Source organism: Heloderma suspectum, chromosome 6 (genome assembly GCF_057233095.1).
Source record: "Heloderma suspectum isolate Gila_16-S chromosome 6, 16-S_ref, whole genome shotgun sequence".
In the NCBI taxonomy this organism is placed as follows: domain Eukaryota; kingdom Metazoa; phylum Chordata; class Lepidosauria; order Squamata; family Helodermatidae; genus Heloderma; species Heloderma suspectum.
In genome coordinates this window covers 104079481-104102857 of record NC_139463.1, presented here as the reverse complement: position 1 = coordinate 104102857, position 23377 = coordinate 104079481, and the positions used below count along the sequence as shown (strand labels likewise).

The window sequence follows — 23377 nt, the reverse complement described above, 5'->3', positions numbered from 1 at the left end:
ATCAGTCCATCCTAAAGGAAATCAACCCTGAGTGCTCATTGGAGGGACAGATACTGAAGCTGAAGCTCCAATATTTTGGCCACCTAATGCGAAGAGAAAACTCCCTGGAAAAGACCCTGATGCTGGGAAAGACTGAAGGCAAAAGGAGAAGGGGACGGCAGAGGATGAGATGGCTAGATAGCATCACCGATGCAATGAATATGAACTTGAGCACACTCCGGGAGAGAGCGCAGGACAGGAAGGCCTGGCGTGCTATGGTCCATGGGGTCACGAAGAGTCGGACACGACTGAACGACTGAACAACAACAAAGAAATAAATCTCACTCCCCTGCAGTGAAAGAGTTAAAGGCTAACTTTGGTAACTTGCCCTAAAGTGCTCTTTCGCTTCTCCATTGCTCTCACAAATTGCAAAGTTGTGCTTCTTTGATGTTCTGTAATTCCTCTGTTATATGTAAAATCACTTCTCCGCTTGATCCATCTTGCCTTCTCATCGCGAGCAGGGGGAAAGGGGTGTGTGAGTGGAAGCAGTAGGCAAAAGTGCACGCCTGGGGAAAAATCAGGTGGGGAGCAGTAACTGTCCAGCAGATTGCTGGGATGCAGCGAAATTGGGGCGGGGGGAGCTAGAAATGGGGAACATTGCACTCCTATGCTTCTCTACTCAGAAGTAGGCCCCATTGGATTCAGTGGGTTTAGAAGTGCAGCCAACATCTCCCAGGCCATCTCTTGTTGTTGTTCAGTCGTTAAGTCGGGTCATACAGCCTAAAATCCTGCATTTAAAACAAGGCTTTCTGCTTCTATTTTAAACGCAGGATCACAACGACTCCCTTTCTTCCCCCTCCTTCTCCCCATAACTAAGTCTTCCATTAACCTTCATTGATCTCGCCCATCTTCTTGCGGCTTTTACTCTTTTCAGGGAGGAAACTGAAGAGGGACTGAACCGGGTAATTTGACAGCTCATTATGTACGATCTATTATGGGCGTCATGTAAAGAGCCCGCAAACTTCCGTGAAGGAACAATCTCAATCGCAGCATAAAGCTCAGTGTGAAGGAGCCTCCAGAGGAGTTATGAGAAACAAAAAGGGGGATGATTGATGATGATGATAGTAATGAGAAGGAGAATCCCTTCCAGAATGGGCGAGCTGAAATCTGAATTTGAAGCAGATGGCTGGGATGCAGCAAAATTGGGGTATGGGGGAGCTCTGGAGGACTGGGTCCACAAAGAAGTCTTCAAATTCAGATTTCAGCTTGCCCATTCTGGAAGGGATTTTCCTTCTCATTACTATCATCATCAAATGTTCCTCTTTTTGTTTCTCATAACTCCTCTGGGAGATATTATTTATTTATTGTGATTCTCTTCTTTCTGCTTTGTCTCATTCTCAGCTTTATCCTCCATTTTGAACGCAGCTGCTCAATTATTATTATTGTTGTTACGGTTGTTATTATTTTATTTATTATATGTTTAGCCCTCCCAATGAGAAAAACTTCTCATTCTGCCTCCATTGCTGTGCACCATTCATTGGCTTCTGTCTCCTTATTGGATCCAGTTTAAGAAACTCCTTTTTTGTTTTTAAATCTAAGAACATAAGAAGAACCATGCTGGATCAGACCAAGGGTCCATCTAGTCCTGCTTTCTGTTCACACAGTGGCCAACTAGCTGTCAAGAGGAAACTCACAAGCAGGACATGAGTGCAACACCCTCCCATCCATGTTCCCCAGCAACTGGTGTACATAGATCACTGACTCTGGTACTAGAGGTCGCATAGAGGCATCAGGACTAGTAGTCATGGATATCCTTCTCCTCCAAGAATTTGTCTAACCCCCTTTAAAAGAGCCAGTGTGGTGTAGTGGCAAGAGTGTTGGACTGGGAGCTGGGAGATCCGGGTTCTAGTCCCCACTCGGCCTTGGAAGCTCACTGGGTGACTTTGGGCCAGTCACAGACTCTCAGCCCAACCCACCTCACAGGGTTGTTGTTGTGAGGATGAAATGGAGAGGAGGAGGATAATGTAAGCCGCCTTGGGTTCCTTGCAAGAGGAAAAAAGGCGGGATATAAATGCAATAATAAATAAATAATAAATAAATTTAAAAGCCATCCAAATTGGTAGCCATCACTACATCTTGTGGTAGTGAATTCCATAATTTTACTATGTGCTTGTGAAGAAGTGCTTTCTTTGATCTGTCCTGAATCTCCCGCTAATCAGCTTCATAGGATGACCCCCCACTGGGTTGTAGAATTATGAGAGATGGAGAAAAACGTCTCCCTATCCACATCATGCATGATTTTTGTACACCTCTGTCATGTCTCCCCTTACTCGCCTTTTTTCCAAGCTAAACAAGCCCAGCTGTTGTAATCTTCCTTCATGGGGGAGATGCTCCAGCCCTTTGACCATTTTAGTTGCCCTTTTTTGCACTTATTCCAGCTCTACAAATCTCTTCACTCCTTCACTCTGATCTATCTTCCTTCCTTTCTTTATTTTGTATTTGATTCCCCCTCCCCCCCCCAATCCCCACCTTTCCTCTTGGCTAAACTTCTAGTCATTTCTTCTGTTTCATGTTTCCTTCCTTCCTCGTTTTTTGTCTTTAGAATTCACTTTCTCTTCTTAACTGTAAACAGCAGCTGACAGCGTCTCCTGAGCTTTGGACCTTTAGACTGGGTCCATGACACACCAACCCACAGTGGGTTAGTGTGTTGGCCAAACCTGGACCAGTTTTATCTGGGTGGGTTGTTTTTCCCAAATAACCCCGATAACCCATGGTCTGTTGCAGGGGTTGTTTTACCCACAATGGGTTGGCATGTCGTCCGCACCCAGACATGCCAACCCATTGTGGGGAAAGGGCATTGGAGAGCGAGCCGCTTGGCAAGAGTGGCAGAAACCCAGGCGCTCTTCCCGAGGACAGCCTTGACTGCTTTCTGGCTTTCTGGGATTGCAGCCAAGCTGCTTCCAGTGCCTCTTTCCCCTTGCCGGCAGCAGCCACTCCAAAGTGCCCAAATAGCATTTCAGAGGGGCTGCTGCGGCTCTCCCAGTTCCCACGAAGCCCTGCCCCCCGTCCCTGCTCCGAATGCAATCCTTGGGGAATGCTGGGAGCTGTAGGACTTCGTTCTGTTTAAACATGCATAGGATTGCACCCTAACACACCGACAGGGGCAGAAGCCGACAAATTAAGGGATATTTAAAGGAGCGGGGTGCCATCTTTGCCTCAGGCAGAAAAATGTCTTCGGCCAGCCCTGGTTTGATGGGGCGAGTATACTGTGATGGACACATGGAACAGTGCACGTCCCACTGCTGCGTGCAAGGATGTGCGAGTCAAGGTTAATGGATGTGAAAGGCTTCTTTTGGCAGCAGTGCTGGTGCCTCTTCCCTGCTGCCTTGTCACGCCCTCTCGCCTGGCAACAGGGTTTGCCTGGCTGCTCTAGGCATTGACGCAAGGGCAGGAACCGCTGCTAACAGATTTCCCAGCCAGGGTCTCAGAGAAAAGAAGGGGGACTCCCCCACTCCCACCTGCTGTTTGTCTCCTGGCAGCAACAGATCACACCTAGCACCCCAGAATTCAAGATCCCTCCCTGGAGGTGTCTCATGCCCCTCAGCCGTGGGTGCCCTGACCCACAGTTTGATAGCCCTGAATTTAGCTGCTGGATTTGGCCCAGCAGCTGCCAAACTTGTCAGACCTCTTTGGGGTCACTTCCCTCTTCCTGTACAAGAAGTCTGAACAAACTGTTTGTTTATTCCCTGCAGTGCTGACACCATGCCATGGATTCAGTGTGGATACAGAACATCCCATCACCTTCCAGAAAACGGCAAAGGGCTTTGGGCAGAGCGTAGTGCAGTTCGGAAGCGGAGCTAATGCAGGGTACGCAAATGCAGTCATTGCAGATCCACGGAGAGCCTCTTGTCTCTTGTCATCCTGTCCCCATATACCATCCCGACCAGGAGTGACACAGTGTGACCCCTGATTTCTCTGCACGTGTTCTCTCACTCCTACAGGGTGTTTGTTGGTGCCCCATTCCAGGAGTGGGACGTGAACAAAACGGGAAAACTCTACAAATGCCAGCATATGCCAAGCAAGTCAGGCAGCTGCCTGGAGGTCCCATTGCAAAGTAAGTGCTTGACTGGGTGGAGTTTGCTTTCCTATGGAGTTGCAACAGAGGAAAGGCGTTGGGAGCCAGGACTTGTGGTTTTTCCTCTGAAGCACACTCCCAAGGCTGCGTGTTTTCTGTGAGTCTGCAACTGCACTGCGCATTGTGCAAGAGCGGATGTTAGTACAAAGAATATCAGAAGAGCCAGGCTAAACCAAAGTTCTATATCTAGTCCAGCATTCACTTCACCAGATGCCTATGGGAAGCCCACAACAGGACAGGAACGCAATAGTGCCCTTAATCTCATGTTTCCCAGCGACCGGGATACGGAAGAAGGAGAGAAGCATACTTCCCTTCCAGCTGCTCTCCAGTCCCAGAGAAATGAACTGCAAAACAGGGGGGAGGGAGTTCACAAAACTGTTTGGTGTTGTTTTCTATACGAAGGAGCAATACTTACTGCTTTTTTATACAAACAACTTTATTAATTAACAAGTAAAGAGTTCAGTTACTGCCCTGCATGGAGCTCTCTCCCTCTCTGGAGCTGGCCACCCCTTGTCTTCTAACTAAGTCTAAACCACTTCTTTGTTAACATTACTAGATACAGAACAAATCTTAAAGAGACAGTGAACTGTTCCCATCCATTGCTCCTCATATTGTTGTTGTTGTTGTTCAGTCGTTCAGTCGTGTCCGACTCTTCGTGACCCCATGGACCATAGCACGCCAGGCCCTCCTGTCCTGCACTCTCTCCCGGAGCGTGCCCAAGTTCATATTCATTGCATCGGTGATGCTATCTAGCCTTCTCATCCTCTGCCGTCCCCTTCTCCTTTTGCCTTCAGTCTTTCCCAGCATCAGGGTCTTTTCCAGTGACTTTTCGCATTAGGTGGCCAAAATATTTCAGCTTCAGCTTCAGGATCTGTCCTTCCAATGAGCACTCAGGGTTGATTTCCTTTAGGATGGACTGATTTGACCTCCTTGCAGTCCAGGGCACTCGTAAGAGTCTTCTCCAGCACCACAGTTCGAAAGCATCAATTCTTCAGCACTCAGCCTTCCTTATAGTCCAGCTCTCACAGCCATACATTACTACTGGGAAAACCATAGCTTTGATTAGACGGACCTTTGTCGGCAAGGTGCTGTCTCTGCTTCTTACTATGCTGTCTAGGTTTGCCATAGCTTTCCTCCCAAGGAGCAAGCGTCTTTTAATTTCATGGCTACAGTCACTGTCTGTGGTGATCTTGGAGCCAAGAAAGTAAAATCTGTCACTGCTTCCATTTCTTCCCCTTCTATATGCCAGGAAGTGATAGGGCCAGATGCCATGATCTTCGTTTTTTTAATGTTGAGTTTCAAACCAGCTTTTGTACTCTCCACTTTCACCCTCAATAAGAGGCTCTTTAGATCCTCTTCACTTTCTGCCATTAGGGTGTTATCATCTGCGTATCTGAGGCTGTTGATAATTCTCCCAGCAATCTTAATTCCGACCTCTGATTCATCCAACCCGGCATTTCTCATGATGTACTCTGCATATAAGTTAAATAAGCAGGGTGACAATATGCAGCCTTGTCATACTCCTTTCCCAATTTTGAACCACTCGGTTGTTCCATGACTGGTTCTTACTGTTGCTTCTTGACCCTCGTACAGGTTTCTCAGGAGACAGGTAAGGTGGTCTGGTACTCCCATCACTTTAAGAATTTGCCACAGTTTGTTGTGATCCACACAATCAAAGGCTTTAGCATAGCCAATGAAGCAGAAATAGACGTTTTTCTGGAATTCTCTTGCTTTCTCCATGATGCAGCGAATGTTGGCGATTTGATCTCTAGTTCCTCTGCCTCTTCGAAACCCCGCTTGTACTTCCGGTAGTTCTCGGTTCGCATACTGCTGAAGCCTAGCTTGTAGGATTTTGAGCATCACCTTGCTGGCATGTGAAATGAGCGCAATTGTGCGGTAGTTTGAACACTCTTTGGCGTTGCCCTTCTTTGGAATTGGAATGTAAACTGACCTTTTCCAGTCTTGCGGCCATTGTTGAGTGTTCCAGATTTGTTGGCATATTGAATGCAGCACTTTAACAGCATCATCTTTTAGGATTTTAAATATTACTGGGTCACTTTTACAAATGTTTGGTCGAATCACTGTTTCTCTAGAGACTTAACATAAAGAAACCCAATTATCTTCCATTAAATGACTTAGTTCACACATCAGTCCTGTCATCTTGGCTTCTAAGCTCCAGCTACACCCACCCTCACTGCAATAGGGGGATAATAGTAATTATGACCTAATTTATTGGGGGGAGGGAGATAAACTGTAATTGTAATGCCCCTAGTCTAGCTTTCCCCAACTCCCAGCATCCCCCAGCCAGCTGGGAGTAGTAGTCCAACACATCTGGAAGGCACCAGGTTGGGGAAGGCTACTCTAGCCCTTTCCGAATGTTGGTGAGCTTTTGATTGACATGTGCATTCCAAAGTAATTTGAATCCATCAGTTAGAATTCAAGGGAGGGGGCCAATTTTCAGGAGTGAGCAGCAGTTCAAGGCTGTGAGGGACAAGACGTTAGAGCAGAGGGAGAGAGATAATTATTTATAGGCTCAGGATGTATAGCTAGCTATTATTATGTTACCGAGACTGTTGGTTAATAAGATAATCTCTGTTGCCGCTTTATATATTTAAATATGTTGACAAGTTCTTTGATGACAATTTCCTCTGCGGAAGTTTCTGCTTAAACCTCCACTCTGCCAGGGCACGACATAAAGTTTCCTGAAATAATGTATGTGAAGCCCTTTGAAGACTAACAGCCCAAACCTCTGTGTTTTTACTCAGAAGTAAGTCCCACTATATTTAATTGGGCTCCTTCCCAAGTAGTTAGTTAAACATGTATTTGTTTAAAATCAAGGGTCAGCACAAAATCATAAAAATAAGTATGTGTAGGACTGCAGCCTAAAGCACAGTATAAATGTTCTATTACTAATAAGCAGCAAGTATCGCCTTAGTGCATATTTCTTCTTCTTTCAGTACCTGATGATGCAGTGAACATGTCTCTCAGTTTGTCTCTCTCTGCCAGTGACTCCCGGTTGCTGGTAAGCAGCATTGCAGACAAGTGGCCTTTCTTTTTTAAAGGATTAATGTATAAAGATTACTTTGGCTTTATTCTGTTTTAAACTTAAGGTTTTTATGTTATATTTTACTAAGTTATTATATTTAATGGATTTAAGTTTTGTTTTGTGACCTGCTTAGAGAGCTTTGGTTATTGGATGGTATAAAAAGGAAACAAACAAATATATATTCTCAAACTGGGGAGAGGCAACGAGTGGGGTACCGCAGGGCTCAGTCCTGGGCCCTGTGCTCTTCCACATTTTTATTAATGACTTGGAGGAGGAGGTGCAGGGCATGCTGATCAAACTTGCAGATGACACAAAATTGGGTGGGATAGCTAATACTTTGGAAGACAGAAAGAGAATTCAAAGTGATCTTGATAGACCGGAGCGCTGGGCAGAAAACAACAGGATGACATTTAATAGGGATAAATGCCAAGTTCTGCACCTAGGAAAAAGAAACCAAATGCACAGTTACAAGATGGGCGATACGTGGCTCAACAACACTACAAGCGAGAAGGATCTTGGAATTGTTGTCGATCACAAGCTGAATATGAGCCAACCATGTAATGTAGCTGCAAAAAAGGCAAATGCTCTTTTGGGCTGCATTAATAGAAGCATAGCTTCCAAATCCCGGGAAGTACTAGTTCCCCTCTACTCAGCACTGGTTAGGCCTCATCTGGAGTACTGTGTCCAGTTCTGGGCACAGCACTTTAAGAAGGATGCAGACAAGCTGGAGAGGGTTCAGAGGAGGGCAACAAAGATGATCAGGGGACTGGAAACAACGCCCTATGAAGAGAGACTGAAAGAACTGGGCATGTTTAGCCTTGAGAAGAGAAGACTGACGGGAGACATGATAGAGCTCTTCAAGTACTTGAAAGGCTGTCACAGAGAGGAAGGCCAAGATCTCTTCTCAATCATTCCAGAGTCAGGACACAGAATAATGGGCTCAAGTTACAGGAAGCCAGATTCCAGCTAAACATCAGGAAAAACTTCCTGACTGTTAGAGCAATACGACAATGGAACCAATTCCCTAGGGAGATGGTGGGCTCTCCCACACTGGAGGCGTTCAAGACGAGGCTGGACAGCCATCTGTCAGGGATGCTCTGACTTGGATTCCTTCATTGAGCAGGGGGCTGGACTCGATGGCCTTGTAGGCCCCTTCCAACCCTAGTATTCTATGATTCTATGATTCTATATAATAAAAAGATGCTGCACAGCCGTACTTGTAGATAATATATCATGGAATCATAAAGTGAGAGCCAAGGAACCCTGTCAGTTATTCCAACCCTACATCCCTGGCTGAGGCATATAACCTTTCCTTAAGAAGCTGTCAGAAAAGTATCAGGCAAGGCCCTATTGTCGCTAGGGCAACCTGATGATGTCTGGGAAGGAAGATGGCTCCAGGATGAAAAATCTTGGGCTATGGGGGTTTCCAGACAAAGTTTTTATTATCGCAATCACCCTGCCTCATTCATGGAATGTTATGGGGGGGTCCAGACGATATTGTATTCCTCTCATAACCCTCTTGCGTTTTACAACAACTTCTTTTGTCCTTTTCCTTACCGCACAAAATCTGTTAAGGACAAAAATATGGAATTGCTGCACAATGCCTTCTGATGGCTAGTGCTAGGAGCATTCAGTCTGAAAGCACCCATAGTGGCTGTGATAATGAGCAAAAGAACCAGTGTGAGAGAAAGGCACCCTTTCCAAAAACAATATCCAAATTGTTTCCAAACACAGAACAGAAAATGTTCCCAAGTGCCAGAAAAAACTTCAGTAAGCCCAACACATTTCAGAAAGATATTTCCTTCCTCACAGGCTGCGAATACAAATTCATTTTAACATTTTAAAAATATGCTAAGAATTCAAAAAAATATATACAAAGTGGCAACATTTAATTTTAACAATGCATCAAAAGTTCCTATAATTCTTACATCCAGCTGTTAGTATATGAAAAGAACTCACCCAAATGTTAATACTAGTGGGAATGCCTTTATCTTAACATTTGCGTGAGTTCTTTTCATATATTAACAAGAACATGCAAAAATAAGAATGTATATTTAATTTTTCATGGTATGGTTTATAATTGATAGGAACTTTAGAAACAGTTGTTAAAATTAATGGTTGCAACTTTGTATATATTTTTACAGTTTTTAGCATATTTTAAAGATGTTAATAATGTTTTACAATGGAATTTTATTTGCAGCCCCTGAGGAACGAAATGTCTTTCTGAAACGCATCAGGCTCATTAGAGCTTTTTCTGGCACTTGAGAATTTTGTCTCCTTTCTTTGTGATAATGAGCACACTGCATCTGCAACACAACTGGGGTTGAAAATTCCTGTTGCAGGTTCTGCTGCCTGCCCTATGATATGACCCCCTCAAGCAGACCTTTTCCCGCCATGCCTTGCTGTCTTTTCCTGTCTCACTAAGGTTGCACAGCTTCCTCCTTAGAGCACAAAACCAGAGCTTACTTTCAACCAGGGCTCAACACCCAGAACCTCATCTAATCTCAAGGTTTAATTTAGGAATATATAAAGTCATGGTTACAAAGACAGTGTATTTGGGCATGTGCAGCATGCTTTTTTAAAAAGCTGAATAATATATCTGAAGACTAGTGTACAAGACTTTCAAATCAAGTAGGTGTGTGGTTTCTGCACTTGTTTGAACCTCAACGTCTTTGTAAAAAACAGCAACTGTCCACTGTTAACCACACCCCTTTGGTTCAACAGGTGTGTGGTCCCACGGTGCATCAGACCTGTGGGGAAAACATATACCTCAAGGGCTACTGCTTTCTGCTGGACCAGAATCTGAGGCTGATCAAACGCTTTCCTGAGAGTCTGCCAGGTAGGATCTACAAGGAAGGAATGAGCAAACAAGAAGTCAGAAATCACCTCTTGGATGACAGGATAGGGACAAGGGACACTGAGGTCAAGGAACTCTCTGGCTTAATTTTCTAGAGCAGGGGTGGGGAACCTTCTTTGGCCTGAAGGTGCATGTCCAGGCAAGCACTTTGAGGGCCACATGCAAGCAGTAGGCAGGGCCACAGCCTAAAGTTGGCAGAGCCACCGCCACTCCTGGCAGACGGCCCCGACATGTTTTGCCTGGACATATCATTTATACATACACACACACACACACACACAGGCAGAGCTGTTTCCCATTGTTAGTGTTGCAGCAACGAAGGGAGCAGCAGCTCCTGCGGAAGCTGGCTTCACAAATCCCTCACCCTTCCCGTCAGGAAGGGTGAGGGACATGCAGGCCTTCTTCTGGGAGGGAGCTTCTGAAAGACAGGAGGGCTACAGCAGGGGCCTCACAGTCAGGTGGGGAGGCTTTGCAGGCCCAATACGATTTGTAGGCTGAATCCAGCTTGTGGTCTGGTGATTCCTCGCACCCCTGTACTGAAGGATGGGTGAGGAGACAAGAGATGTGGGTCAGGATATAGAAGTCTATTCTCTGTCTTGTTTGGGGAGGAAAGTTATCAAGTTATCAATTGCACTTAGCAATATGAATATGTGAATGTGTGCCGCCTACTTTCTGACAGTACTTTTATGCTTTTAACTGTTAGAAAATCAGTTGGAGACGTTTTTTCCAACCATGGGTAGGGAGAGTGCAGTGATGGGAAGCATCTCCTATTGAATTCCTGCCTGTCTCTCAGCTTTCAAAAGCATAGGAGCCCTCCTTGGTAAAAAAAAAAAAAAAAAGAAGAAGAAGTGGCAATCCTAAAATGTGAGGGTGTCTCCTTTCAGAACCTTTTAGAAATGCAACCATTGAATGTCCCACCATCAGCCACCATCACCGCACTTACAGGCCCTACACATGATGCAAACTTTGTAAAATGGAAGAATTTCAGTACACTAGTTCTGATCACTAAGGGCCAAATGCTAGGAGATCCATGATCAAATTTAGTGTGTGTGTGTGTGTGTGTGTGTGTGTTTTAAGATAAAAGCAACCATGGAGGGAGGGGAGTTGAATCAGATTGGCTGTGTCACTGGGAAAAGGGGTGTTAAGGCTTTCCCCACCTAAGTGCCCCTTCCCCATACTGCTATTTACTATTTGGAGAAGCACACACAGGCAAATAGTAGCCTGGGAAAATTAAAGTGGAGAATTGGAGCAGGGAGAAAAGAATAACCCACCTCCCTTCTTCTCCACCCACCCAACATGGGAATTGTTTTTACTACTTCTTTTTTTTTAAGGGGGAGGTATCATCATGGATCTCCTGATAGTTTGGATCTAAAGTGAATTAGAATCCCTATACTTCGAATTGCCAGCTGACCAGAAAAGTGGCCTGGACTACTGCACCTATAACTGCAGCTTATGCGGCATAAATAAGCCGAGAGGTATAAGCATTAAAAGGAGTCTGTAGATCAAGCTGCTATTAAAGGGAGAGGGCCTTTTCAGTGGTGGCCCCCAAATTATGGAAAGATCTCCCTGACGAAGCCTGCCTGGCACCATTTTGGCACCCAGTTAAGACCTTTCTCTTCTCCCAGGCATTCGGCAGTATATGATAAGTGTTTAATCAATCCTGGAATATCTTATGGTTATGGTTGTTTGTTTTTGAGATGGTTTGTTTGAAGTTGTTTTAGATACTTGTTTCTTTTGTGTATATTGTCTGTTCATGTGTTTTTTATGTAAATGGTTTTTAATCTCTGTATATTGTATTTTTAATGTTTTTAGTCTTTGTAAACTGCCCAGAGCTCTGGCTATTGGGCGGTATAGAAATGTAACAAATAATAATTATATTAATATTATTATTATTAAAAATAATAATAAAGGCACAGCTACCGTGGCTGGTTGAAAAGTTGGCAGCTTCTAGCTGCTGAATGGGAAGCAGTAGATCCCCCCCCCAACACACACACACTCACTTATGGCACAAATCCACCAGACCTCGTAAGCAAGCCCTATTGAACCTCCTAGTGTATTCTGTTTTATATCCCAATGCTTCTAAAAGAAGTATGCAAAGGATTCTTGCAGCTTTACGGCACAGTCATAACCATGTCTACTTGGAAATAAAGCCTATTGATTTCAATGAGTTGGTAAAAGTATTGGCCACCCTATTCCCACCCCCTACTTATAAACATGCATTGAAAAGTTGAGAATTTAAAAAAAAAATTCTGATTGTATAGTGAGATAACATGATGTTACATTATCTCCTTGATTATGTGCCCTCTAAGTTCTTTTCCCCCTTTTCAACTGGTGTTTCATCCCCTAGATTGTCCAAAACAACTCACTGACGTAGTTCTTCTGATAGACGGTTCAACGAGCATCGCACCCTATGAGTTCTCGCAGATGAAGACATTTATATCTGAGGTCATGAAGCGTTTCCAAAATACCAACACGCAGGTAACATTGGGGTGATGAGTGAAAGTTTTGGTTCTGTATCTTGTAACACACTGATGATACAGTTTTTTATTTTACCAGAAAAAATGGTGCTCCCATTTGTGTGCATATTAGTGCTCCTTATGCAATATTTTCCCATCATCCACTACAGTTGATTTTCTTCCTATTAATTCCCCACACTGCTTATCTGTTTTATATTGTACCCTCTAACCTCCCATGACTTGTGTCTCCATGGAAAAGACAGAGCTGGTGGCATGAATCATGGTAAGATGTGTTGAGAGATGTACACAAGTGCTCAACCACTCTCCCAAAAGGGAGCAAAAGAAACACTCATTTTTTGATGCTCACATGCACCTGAGCGAATAAAACAAGTGGATTTGTTAAACAATTAAAATGGCAGCAAAACTAGTAGAGGAACTCTTTCCAAACAGGTCATGGTGGAGGGGACAGAGTTGTAGAACAGGGCATGACAGAATGGCAGACAGACATTCTGTGCTTCTATGCTGCAACTAACAACATCACAGACCAAAAATGGAGTTTCAGTCGTTCCAGTTCAAAGCTCATAAAACTGCACTACAATTGCAAAGGGAGAATCAAAACTAAGCAACCACCATTTTAAAAACTGTGAGGACTCCTAAAAAAATAAACAGGAATGTTGCCAGCTATAGAAATGGTTCCAGATAAATGTCATTTGGATTCTCAGGAAGAAATGAGTGACTGAATGTTGCCACTACCAGGGGAAAGGCTAGTTTTGGAAGCACCCAAATTGTGTCAGCGCATTTCATCTGTACCTCCTGTCATCCACAAGGCAATATGATTCCCTATTGCATGCCATAAATAGCCCTTCTCTTGCTTATCTACATGATCATTTATCCTGGGCCTCTTGGATCTCTTTCAATTAACTTCTGTCTCTGATTCACTATTTAAATGTGTTGCAACCTCAACCCATTCTTTTTCTCCAAAACAACATGGCATTACTTGGAAATATGGGCTGTCCATATGTTCACACATTCCAGTTCCTATCTTGCCACCACTATAAGCTCAAAGTGGGCAACAACATAAAACCAAGTGAGAATGGAAAGCATCAAGGCTATATCAAATAAACAATTAATTCTCTGTTCACAACCTTCCTCCAAAATTAGCAATTGTAGGACAGAATACAGTTCATGAGATAAGGTTCTATCCAGTTCTGCCCGTTTCCTGAATTGTTGTTGTTCAGTCGTTCAGTCATGTCCGACTCTTCGTGACCCCATGGACCACAGCACGCCAGGCCTTCCTGTCTTCCGCTCTCTCCCGGAGCGTGCTCAAGTCCATATTCATTGCATCAGTGATGCTATCTAGCCATCTCATCCTCTGCTGTCCCCTTCTCCTGAACACATATCATCAACATGAGAAATCATGCCATATCAACGCCTGCGAATTCTAAGGACTACCGCGGTAGCCAAATGACTGATCCTGTAGCACTGGAAAGCAATGGACCCTCCACACGTTCAGACTTTGACCGGTGACCTTCTAGATCTCCCAATCAAGACGAGATGCTAGCACTAAATTCAATAGCATTTGGTCAAAGTTTGTGGAGCTGTCTGAAACTTACATTCCTGTACCCATGCATAAGACTCGCCTCACCTTCCACTCCCTTCTCCTTTTCTCTTGCTCTCTTCACACCTGGCATTTTATCCCTAACCGGTCCTTTTGATTCCTGATCCTTTCCAGGATTTAGACTGGCCCTGTATACAGGCATCATAGAATAGTATAGAATCATAGAATAGTAGGGTTGGAAGGGGCCTACAAGACCATCGAGTCCAATCTTTCATAGCGCTTCCCTCTGCTCTGTACCTTTTCATGGCTGGGCGGAGCTGCATGGAAAAATCAGGACAGAAGGTGGCTGCTGACCCCTGGCCCCCTCCCCTGCCCTGATCATTGGTTCCTGTAACATGATTGATGGCTCCACCCGTCCCTCCGCTCCTTCGCAGCAGGAGGGAAGTTGGAAGCCAGGGGCGTTGCTAGGTTCTTAAAAGATCTGGGGCACAGGCCCATAACACACATTTGCTTCTGTCTCTCTCTCTCCAAGTCTAAGTGCACTTCTAATATATATATGCGTGTGTGTGTGGTGTGTGCATATGGTGCGCTTGCGTGAGTGTATAGATTACATACATACATAAGAAGTGTGCACTGACCTCCCACACCACTTCAACTCAGACCCCGATTCAGCATTTTGGAAAGCATCCTGCTTCTGCTCCGGCCAATTTGTAGTCGGACCATTTCAGCTCAGCACCAAACCTAAGTCAAGGTTTGGAAAAAATGAGTCTGTATGCTTCTTGTCGAATACCATTGGAAATTTTTTAAAAAACAACCCCTATAATTTTTTCTCTTGGTCAGAACTGGATGATCATTTCAGGCATAGTAGTCCCCTAAAAGGGGATTACACCTGCCCAATGTCAGAAAAATAGGTGCAGGGTTTATATTTTGATTTTCTGTTAAAGGGAACTGCCAATAACATTTTTATTCCTTGGAAGAATTGGATAAACATTTCAGGATTCATGGCCCCATCAGAGGAGAGCATGTCTCTAAATTTCAGAATGCTAGCTACAAGGGTTTTTGTGCAAGGGTGGCCTTGACATTTTGACATCTCCAAAAGAGGACATACTTCTCTCCTTATTTTCCTTGTGGACCATTGCTCTAAAAATTACAGACAGCCTAAGTAAGAAACCAGCAAAGTTTCAGAAGAATAGGTGCAGCAGTTCATGTGAAAGGGGAGTTCTCCAATTTGGGGGAGGGAGTGATTTGCTTTCCCTTCCCCCCTTCCCCAATAGTTTTTTGGGTAAATTTGTATGAAAATGCACAGGTCATTAGAAGTGTCTCCCAGGCAAAAACCTGCAAAGTTTCTGAAGGATATAAATGCATTCTAATTTAGAATTACTATAATTTCTTTACAAGGGAGAAAGGGGGAGATTGGAAGCAATAGCTCTGCAGCGGATTGCTGGAATGCAGCAAAATTGGGGGTGGGGTAGGATACTTTTAGGGGGAGCCTTCAGATACTCCACTCGAGAATCAAGGATTTTGCCTTTTTCAGAGAAATCTGCATACATGGGGAAAAAATTAGTTGCTCTCCATTCATAATAATGTAGTAGCAGGGGTGGGAGCCTGGACAGAGGTGGGAAACAAGCCTCCCTCATTGGTTGAGCAGCCCCTGCCAGTTTGATGACATTCAGTTCTACTCCACCCAGATGTATGTTCCTTTCAGGCACTGTGTGACCCATAAAAATTGGATTTTAAAGGTATGGTACACTTAGCTTATCTTGCTTTCTGTGTCCCTGATGGACCAAAGCCAATTCCATGAAAATCTGGATAATACTCCAATGTGCTTCTCATTCCGTTGTTGTGAAGATCGCCCCAGGTTGTATTATGCAATTCAGCCAAAGAAAAACATAAATTGGATCTGGGTAGAGGCTTCACATTCTGAGAATATCAGCATTTCATTGTTTAAGCAAGTTTCTAGCCCCTAGGCTTAAAAATAGGTGGACAAGTCCTGCTGAAATCTGAAAAGCCAAATGGGGGTCTTATGAGGATTTCCAGAGGCCCATTGGGCTAGTCTTTAGTGGCTTGAATAGCTTTTTGGACCTCCTCATATCAACAACTTAATATATTAATGCAAACTGAGGCAACTTTGCTTAATTTGCATAATTTCTAGTGGCAGCAAGTTCAGCTTTTCTTACCACAAAATGTGGATTCCAAAACTTGGCTTTGTGGTGTTTTTATTCAGCCAAGAGTTTAAACAGCTCCCCAGAAGGAGAAAAATGAGTTTATTTTCCTCAGTTTCCCCCTAGCTATGCCTAACAATTCTCTCTCTCTCTCTCTCTCTCTCTTTTTTCTCATTTTAGTTTGCCTTGTCCCAGTACTCAAACTTCTATACTGAACACTTTGACTTCCTTGAGTTCCAGAGCACCCCAGATCCTGATGCGCTACTTAGACCAGTTCGGCAGCGGGGTGGGGCAACTCACACAGCTACATATATCCAGAAAGCAATGTAAGTAATTCCCTTTTTGTTCATCTGGTTCAACATGAGATCCTGGTTGCTTCCACACTAACCATTTAGTCTGGAATGACCATCTTTAATTCACACACCTTTTAAAGAGAACCCAGATAACGTAACTTACAAATCATTGCATTCCATAGTTCTTTGTATTGTCCTGTCTTTTTTCAGGTCTGACTTGTGATGTTTCCCCCATGCCATGCCACACCATCCTACCCTGCTGCCCCATCCCACCCAAATGCAGTTGCAGCACCATCCTGTCCAGAACTATTGAAGCTTTTCAGGGCTACTGTGCCATTACTTAGAAGCTTCCTTCTTGGGGTTCCTCCTTTAGTTATTTCCTGAATACTTCCATAAAGTACAGATTGGCAGTATTTGGGTCTGACTCATATATAAACCCAGGAAATCTAGAATTCCTTAATGGGGACAGAATTTCACAGAGTAAAAGTAAAGTTAGTATAGTACCAAATTGCATGGTATGTTTTTGCATCGATGACTTTCCTCACTGTGTCTGTAAGTGTGAGGCTCAGAACCCAAATAATTTTAAAGCAATACGCAGGGTTTTCCTTAGCCTTGGGAGGATGCTTAAAAAGTAAGCTAGATCCTATACTGAGATATTTGCATGTCTACTAGTACCTGGCACAGGTTTGGAACCTGTGGTGCAGGGAAGTGTTTTATTATTTGTATTTATTCATTTCAGTTATATCCTGGTTTTTTCATAATTTATTGGCATTTAATACTTATTTGCTTTGCTGTTTATTTTTCCAAATTTGATTTGTGTGTCACGCCTTTAGAATTTGTTTTTTGTGTTATACTTTTAGAGTTTGGAAGGAAGGAAAGAAACTATTAAGATTATTATTTCTCCTTCACATTTTTTGCAGACGTGAGCACTTTGTCCCAGAAAAAGGATCCCGCAGTAATGCCGCAAAGATTCTCATTGTGATAACAGATGGAGAGAAATATAGAGATCCTCTGGAGTACACTGATGTGATCCCAGAGGCTGAGCAAGCTGGCATCATTCGCTTCGCCATTGGGGTAAGTTAGCCAAGAATTCTCAAAATATTAGAAGGAAATCAGAGCAGGGCTTAAGTTAAAACATAAAGAAATTGTTGCCAGGTTGAAATAGGGTAGCCAACTTTTCCCAGGGCCATTTTACAGCAACTTGACCTGCAGATATTAGTAAGTAACAACAATTATCTGCATTCTGTGAAAGCTTCAGCAGTTCAAGCAGCCCCTAAAGGCTCAAGAGCAGTCTGGGCTGTTTGTTCTCATCAGTTGGCAACTCTAAGCTGAAACAGCACGACAAAGTAAATACAGGGAAATGTATTCTCTTTCTCCCAACTCTTCCAACAAAACTCCTTTCTTCAATATGCCTAGGATGCTGCCATTGATTGACTGATTGATTTGATTTGATTTGATTTGTACCCGCTTTTCTACCAAGAAAAATGGCACTCAGGGCGAGTTACAATCATAAATAAAACTTGATTAAAATAATGAAACAGTGCATTAAAATATACTAAAACAGAGCAACAACAGAATAAAAACATTGTTCAACCCAACAGACCCACTTACATGCCAAAGACCTTCTTGAATAAAGCAGTTTTTGCCCGCTGGTGGAAGGACAGTAGAGAAGGAGCAAACCTAGCCTCTCTTGGCAGGGAGCTCCACATCCTGGGAGTGTTACAAAAACCCCTTTTGGGGTTCAAGTGGGCTTAGAGGGAAGCAGTGGAATGGAATGGGAGTGAAACTTTGGTTCACAACCAGGCCTGTCTTTTCTTGAGGGCAGAAAGTTCTGCTGCCTGGAACCTGAGATGCAAGCAATCATGCTGACAAAGCTGTGGTCAAGTTGTGGAACAATAGACCACAATGAGAGGTTGCAGTGTTTATTACTCCTCACAGCTAGCAGCTCCATGAGTCTGCAGTGTTTCCATATACCCTGATAAGGCTTAAAATAACATCAGCTGCCTAAAACTATGAAAAAATACTGTTTTTGGAGGTTTCTGCCCACCCAGTACGTCTTTCCCCAACCCAGAACCAAATTTCTGGTTATCAGTTGAAAAGAAGGGAAAAGGCCAATCAAAAGGCAAGAAACTGTAGGGGAGTCAGGGGATCAAAAAGCAACTGAACCCTAGGAGAAATACTTTTGGCTTTCAGATCTTTCTGTTGTTTGTTCTGTTTTGCATAGCTCTTGCTTTTGCCAACACATTTTTGCTAGTTTGGGGCCACAGTTTGCATGTTTGCCTTCTTTTTGAAAGACCAAAGAATTTCTTACTTTGATCATGTCTCTTTTTCAGTTTTTAACTAGCTTTTGGGGGCTAGATGCCTAGCTCCTGAGCAGCTTGACTCAGTTTCCCCCCTGTCTAATTTTGCTCACTGGTGAGGCTTGGACTTCACCACACTTTTCATTTTAAGACATTTTCTTCAATTTCCACCTGGATTAATTTTCCTATCTGGACTCTGCTGAGTCCTAAACCTTGGATTCTGGGAGATGTGTCTTTGAACTTTCCCCTGGGTCTACAAAAGCCTGTTCTTCAGATCTTTGCTTGGTATAAGTAGCTATAGCTTCTTCTTACCCCGCCCCCCTCCACTCTTTTCTCTAAAGGTTTAGACTATACTGCTATGTATAGTTGAAAGCTTCAGACATTGCATTAACTAGTTTGGACTGGTGGAGGTTTAAGTGGAGCTAGGTAACAATTTAAACTGCTGCTAGTCGGCCTGCTATAACGTTTATATGTCATATGCTCTAATACAGTTTTCCTAATAATCTTTTCTAATAGGCCTTAGCAAGAGCATAGTGTAGTCTTCACATGTAACCTGTGTTGTGTGGTTCATGAATACAAATGTATTTTCTTTCTAGTCATTGCATGTTCCACATTTTACTTCTGTATGTGATGTTCTTTTGCATTTACTTTTCTTTATAAGCCATTCATATCTTAACACTTCTTGTTAAGAATTTATGTTTTCATTTGTTTAACAAGTTGAAAGAGTATTCACAGTTTTCCTGCTTAAGTTCTAAAATATATTTTCAAACATGTTGAACTTTAAAATAGTCTAAAATCTGCTCTAGTTACACTCTCTCGCCCACTGAGTCAAAGTCAGAACCTAAGTTTCTAGGGGCAGCCACAGAGAAGGCGTCACTACTAAAAGTGCCTCTGAAGGCAGCAGTATTGAAAGATGGACCTCTCCTGAAGATCTTAAGACCCGGGCAGGCTCATATGGGAGAAGGTAGTATTTCTCATAGGATGGTTTGTTCTAGACGCCAGGAAGAGAGAGGAGGAGGAGAAAGGGGTGGAGGAGGGAGGTGGAGAAGGATGAGAGAGAGAGAGAGAGCGAGAGAGAGAGAGCCTTCCTCCATAAGTGCCACCACAGCCAAGCAAGTGGGTAGGAGTGAGAGGAAGAAGCTCTTCTTTAGCTCCGATTACAACCCAAGCTAGAGAAGAACTATGGAAGAAATAGGCTCAGTTTAAATTGAGGCACACATTAGTAGCATGCCCAATTCATATTCTAAACAGGATAATTATGGATGTTGTCAGCATTACTATCTAGAATACATTTCATTCTCTGCTTTGCCCCCTCTCTTTCCCTCCCTGGCACACTCCAAAGGTGGGAACAGCATTCAGTGAAGGCTCCGCCCATCGAGAGCTCATCAGTATTGCCTCTGCACCGGCCTCAGACCATGTCTTCCCAGTGGACAACTTTGATGCCCTCAAGGACATCCAGAACAGTCTTCAGGATAAAATTTTTGCCATTGAAGGTACCAAATCCAGCAGATGGACCTGGGGACCTGGGAATAATGCTAAGATCTGTGGTTCTGACAGGCAGTTGTAAGACTGGACCTCATCTAGTCCATGTTTTATGGATTATCACCTTAGTCAAAATGTGAAGGAGGCAGTTTACATGTACATGAAGATTGCTAGGCTCTGGATCCCAAGATTACAGCTGCATGAAAGCTGTTCCATGTAGTATTATCGCCTATTCTATATGAACAGTGATCAGGGGGTATGGGGAGGAGAGGAGAAATGTGTATCTATCTGATCTGAATTATACCTGTCTACTGATATCTCCATCCTGCCATTTCCTTCTGTGGAAAACATTGGGTTGAATCCAGATGTAGTCATACTTGGTATAAAAACATACTGAAATCATTAGAACTTAGTCATTTCTAAATTAAGTCCCATTGACTTAAAAGCATAAATCTAAATCCTACCCATTATGCTGATACTGAAAATCTGTATGTTTTCTCAACTTTTGAGAATTATTAGTAACCTTTAGCTTCCTCAGATAACTATGATTCTCAGGATTCTTTTGGACTAGAATGCCATAATAATACACAAGGCAGGATTTATACTAGTGTGAAACATTATCCAAAGACCACCTTCTTTCCAAATTTATCCAGTTTGTTTTCCATTGAGAGCAGGAAATTATCAGCAGCTGGAAATGCAAGTGAATTGGGAGGTTTAAGAACAGAAATGCACATCCCAATGACAGCAATAGACAGCATTGGAACGTGCATCCAATTTACACCTGCAGCTCCTCAAACTAAGGTTATTTTAGACGCATTTCCATGTACAGCCAATAGGGGCTGTTCTCACAACATGCTAACCCATACTCAATGGTTGAGTGTGGGTTGTTATTGAACCATGGGTTGTTTGTTGAACCAAGGGGTAGTATATTGTCTGAACCCAGAACACTGTCTGCAGGGTGGCTTGTTAACCATTCAGTGTGGCTTATTTTTCTCAAACAAGCCAACTCGAGAACCCAAGGTTTGTTGTTGGATTGTTCAGGGTGGTTAACAAGCCACACTGCATGGTGAACAAGCCACCCTGAGGAAAATGTCCTGGTTTCAGACAACACCCTACCCCTTGGTTCAACAAACAACCCAGGGTTCAACAACAACCTACACTCAACCATTGAGTATGGGTTAGCATGTTGTGAGAACAGCCCCTATTGGAGACCTGTATGTACCAGTGAGGAGAGGGAGTTTCTTAACTGTGGCAGAAGCCTACCTGGAAATCATAGTTCCTGACCCTATGTCAGGGACTTGTTGCCAAGCCCAACATTTTAAGCGCCAATGGCTTGTGGGCACCTATAATTTTGTATCCCCCCTCCTGTATTTTCTCCCCTTCTATATTCTGTCATAGAGTGAGAGAGGAGGGGAAGTAAGGTTAAGTTATTATTGTTACATATTTCCCACTTTTCCGAGCATTGAGAGGTTCCAGGGGTAAGATTTACCCAGGTTTGCTTTCCTTTCCCTTGGAAGGAGCAAAATATCATTGGAGATGTATGGTGTTTCTGTAATATTTGGTGTTGTGTTTTTTTACAAATACACAAGTTGAGCATACATAGGTGGAGACAGACAGCATAGCATTCCTACAAGCAGAAAATCATCTGCCCCACATCAGACTTCCAGGGAGAGATACCAGCACCCCTAAAGGTGCCCTGCAGAGCTCAAAGTTAGCTTTTTTGTCACTCTCTGGGTGCCTTCAAATGAGGCTTTTGTTGCATCATCGCCTTGTCTCATTCACAGAATTTTGCTGAGATCCAGACAATGAATCCAGGGCCACCTCACCCACAATGTCTCGCTCTGGGACCTCCCCTCAGACTGAAGCATTTGGGACTGGCCGGCTCTCCAGGGAGCCTGCCCACTTGCTTGCTCCATCTCTTGCACTTTGGAGGAGTCCTCAGAGTGAGCGATGGGGCGCAGGGACAGGAGCAACGGCAATGGGAGGTGGGAGCAGTGTACGGCCTCCCACCTTCCGCTGATTGATGTTTCTTAATGGTTTAAGATCAGTTCTCATTCCAGAGAACACCTGGAATGTGGGAGCCATTTTGGAAAGGTGATTCATTCCTTCTCCCTGCCCACCAACAACTAAGGGTAGATCTTGAGCCGTGTTTGTAAACCACCCCAGCCACCTGCCCTCACTGGATTTGGACGTCATAACAACCTGCACCCAGCGAGGGTAATTATGCTAATTAGGCAGCTTGCAACTGGCACATGCGGGGAGGAAAAATCAGCCACCATGGGGAGACATGTATGCCACCTTGAATTCCCTGATGGAAAAGCAGAATAAAAAATATAACAAACACTATAATAAATCAGAGCTCAGCCATATTTCCCCTCCTATCTTCTCCCACAGGGAGAGCAGATCTGAGCACCTATCTTGACATTTACTAGCAGGCAGCCCAGCTTTTTTATCCCTATGCTAGACTTCACCCATCCTACTCCAGCTATTCTGCCTGGTAGAGGAAAACCAGGTTTCAGCGTTTGTCCTGAAGTTTCAGGGATCTAGGGGCCATCTAAATGGAAATGCTTTGCAACCCCATTCTGTTTTAAGCCGCGTTTTCAGGGAGTCAGATTTGCTCCTTCCATGGTACCTGCAGGCAGTTACATCGGGATATCCCCCCCTCCCAAAAAAATGCTTTGGCGTGGCAGACAGGGGGAGCCTCAGGGCATCAACAAGCTACCCCCCCCCCAAAATAGCATAGGCTTTCCCCCTCCTCTCTCAGCTCCACTCTTAAGTGCAGTGAGGGAGAGGAGTGTGTGTGTACACGTGCACCTGCACGCACCTTCCTCTCTCCAGCACCTGAGCAGCTTGCTCAGCAGGAACAGCCCGGCCAAGCCCTTCCCTGGAAGAAGGAGGAGGAGGGGGATTCAGCAGCCCCCCAGCCCAGCCCAGCCCAGCCCTGCCCTTTTCTTTTTATTCCCCCTGCACCTCACCTCCACACCTCTGCACTTCTGTAGCTGTGAAGAGATGGAACCTCAGTGGAAGTCAGTGGGAATTATTTTCGATTTGACATGTTTACACTGTTCTCAGAGAAGTGGAGACTTCAAAAGAACAGAAGTCATCCCAA

The 23377-nt window shown here is 43.9% G+C and overlaps 1 protein-coding gene across 3 annotated transcripts in view; it reads left to right on the top strand.

Moving 5' to 3' along the window:
• LOC146342232 (integrin alpha-M-like) overlaps positions 1–23377 on the top strand; it is a 62121-nt gene that overhangs the window by 10861 nt on the left and 27883 nt on the right. For all 3 annotated transcript variants that reach the window (XR_014783928.1, XM_084805968.1, XM_084805967.1), the window contains exons 2-9: positions 3732–3846; positions 3981–4093; positions 7072–7136; positions 9885–9999; positions 12365–12495; positions 16374–16519; positions 17407–17560; positions 20129–20279. Coding sequence is in view for 2 of the 3 variants with exons in the window: in XM_084805968.1 (XP_084662094.1) it covers positions 3732–3846; positions 3981–4093; positions 7072–7136; positions 9885–9999; positions 12365–12495; positions 16374–16519; positions 17407–17560; positions 20129–20279 (990 nt within the window). In the remaining variant the exon portion in view is untranslated. The remainder of the gene's footprint in view (positions 1–3731; positions 3847–3980; positions 4094–7071; positions 7137–9884; positions 10000–12364; positions 12496–16373; positions 16520–17406; positions 17561–20128; positions 20280–23377) is intronic.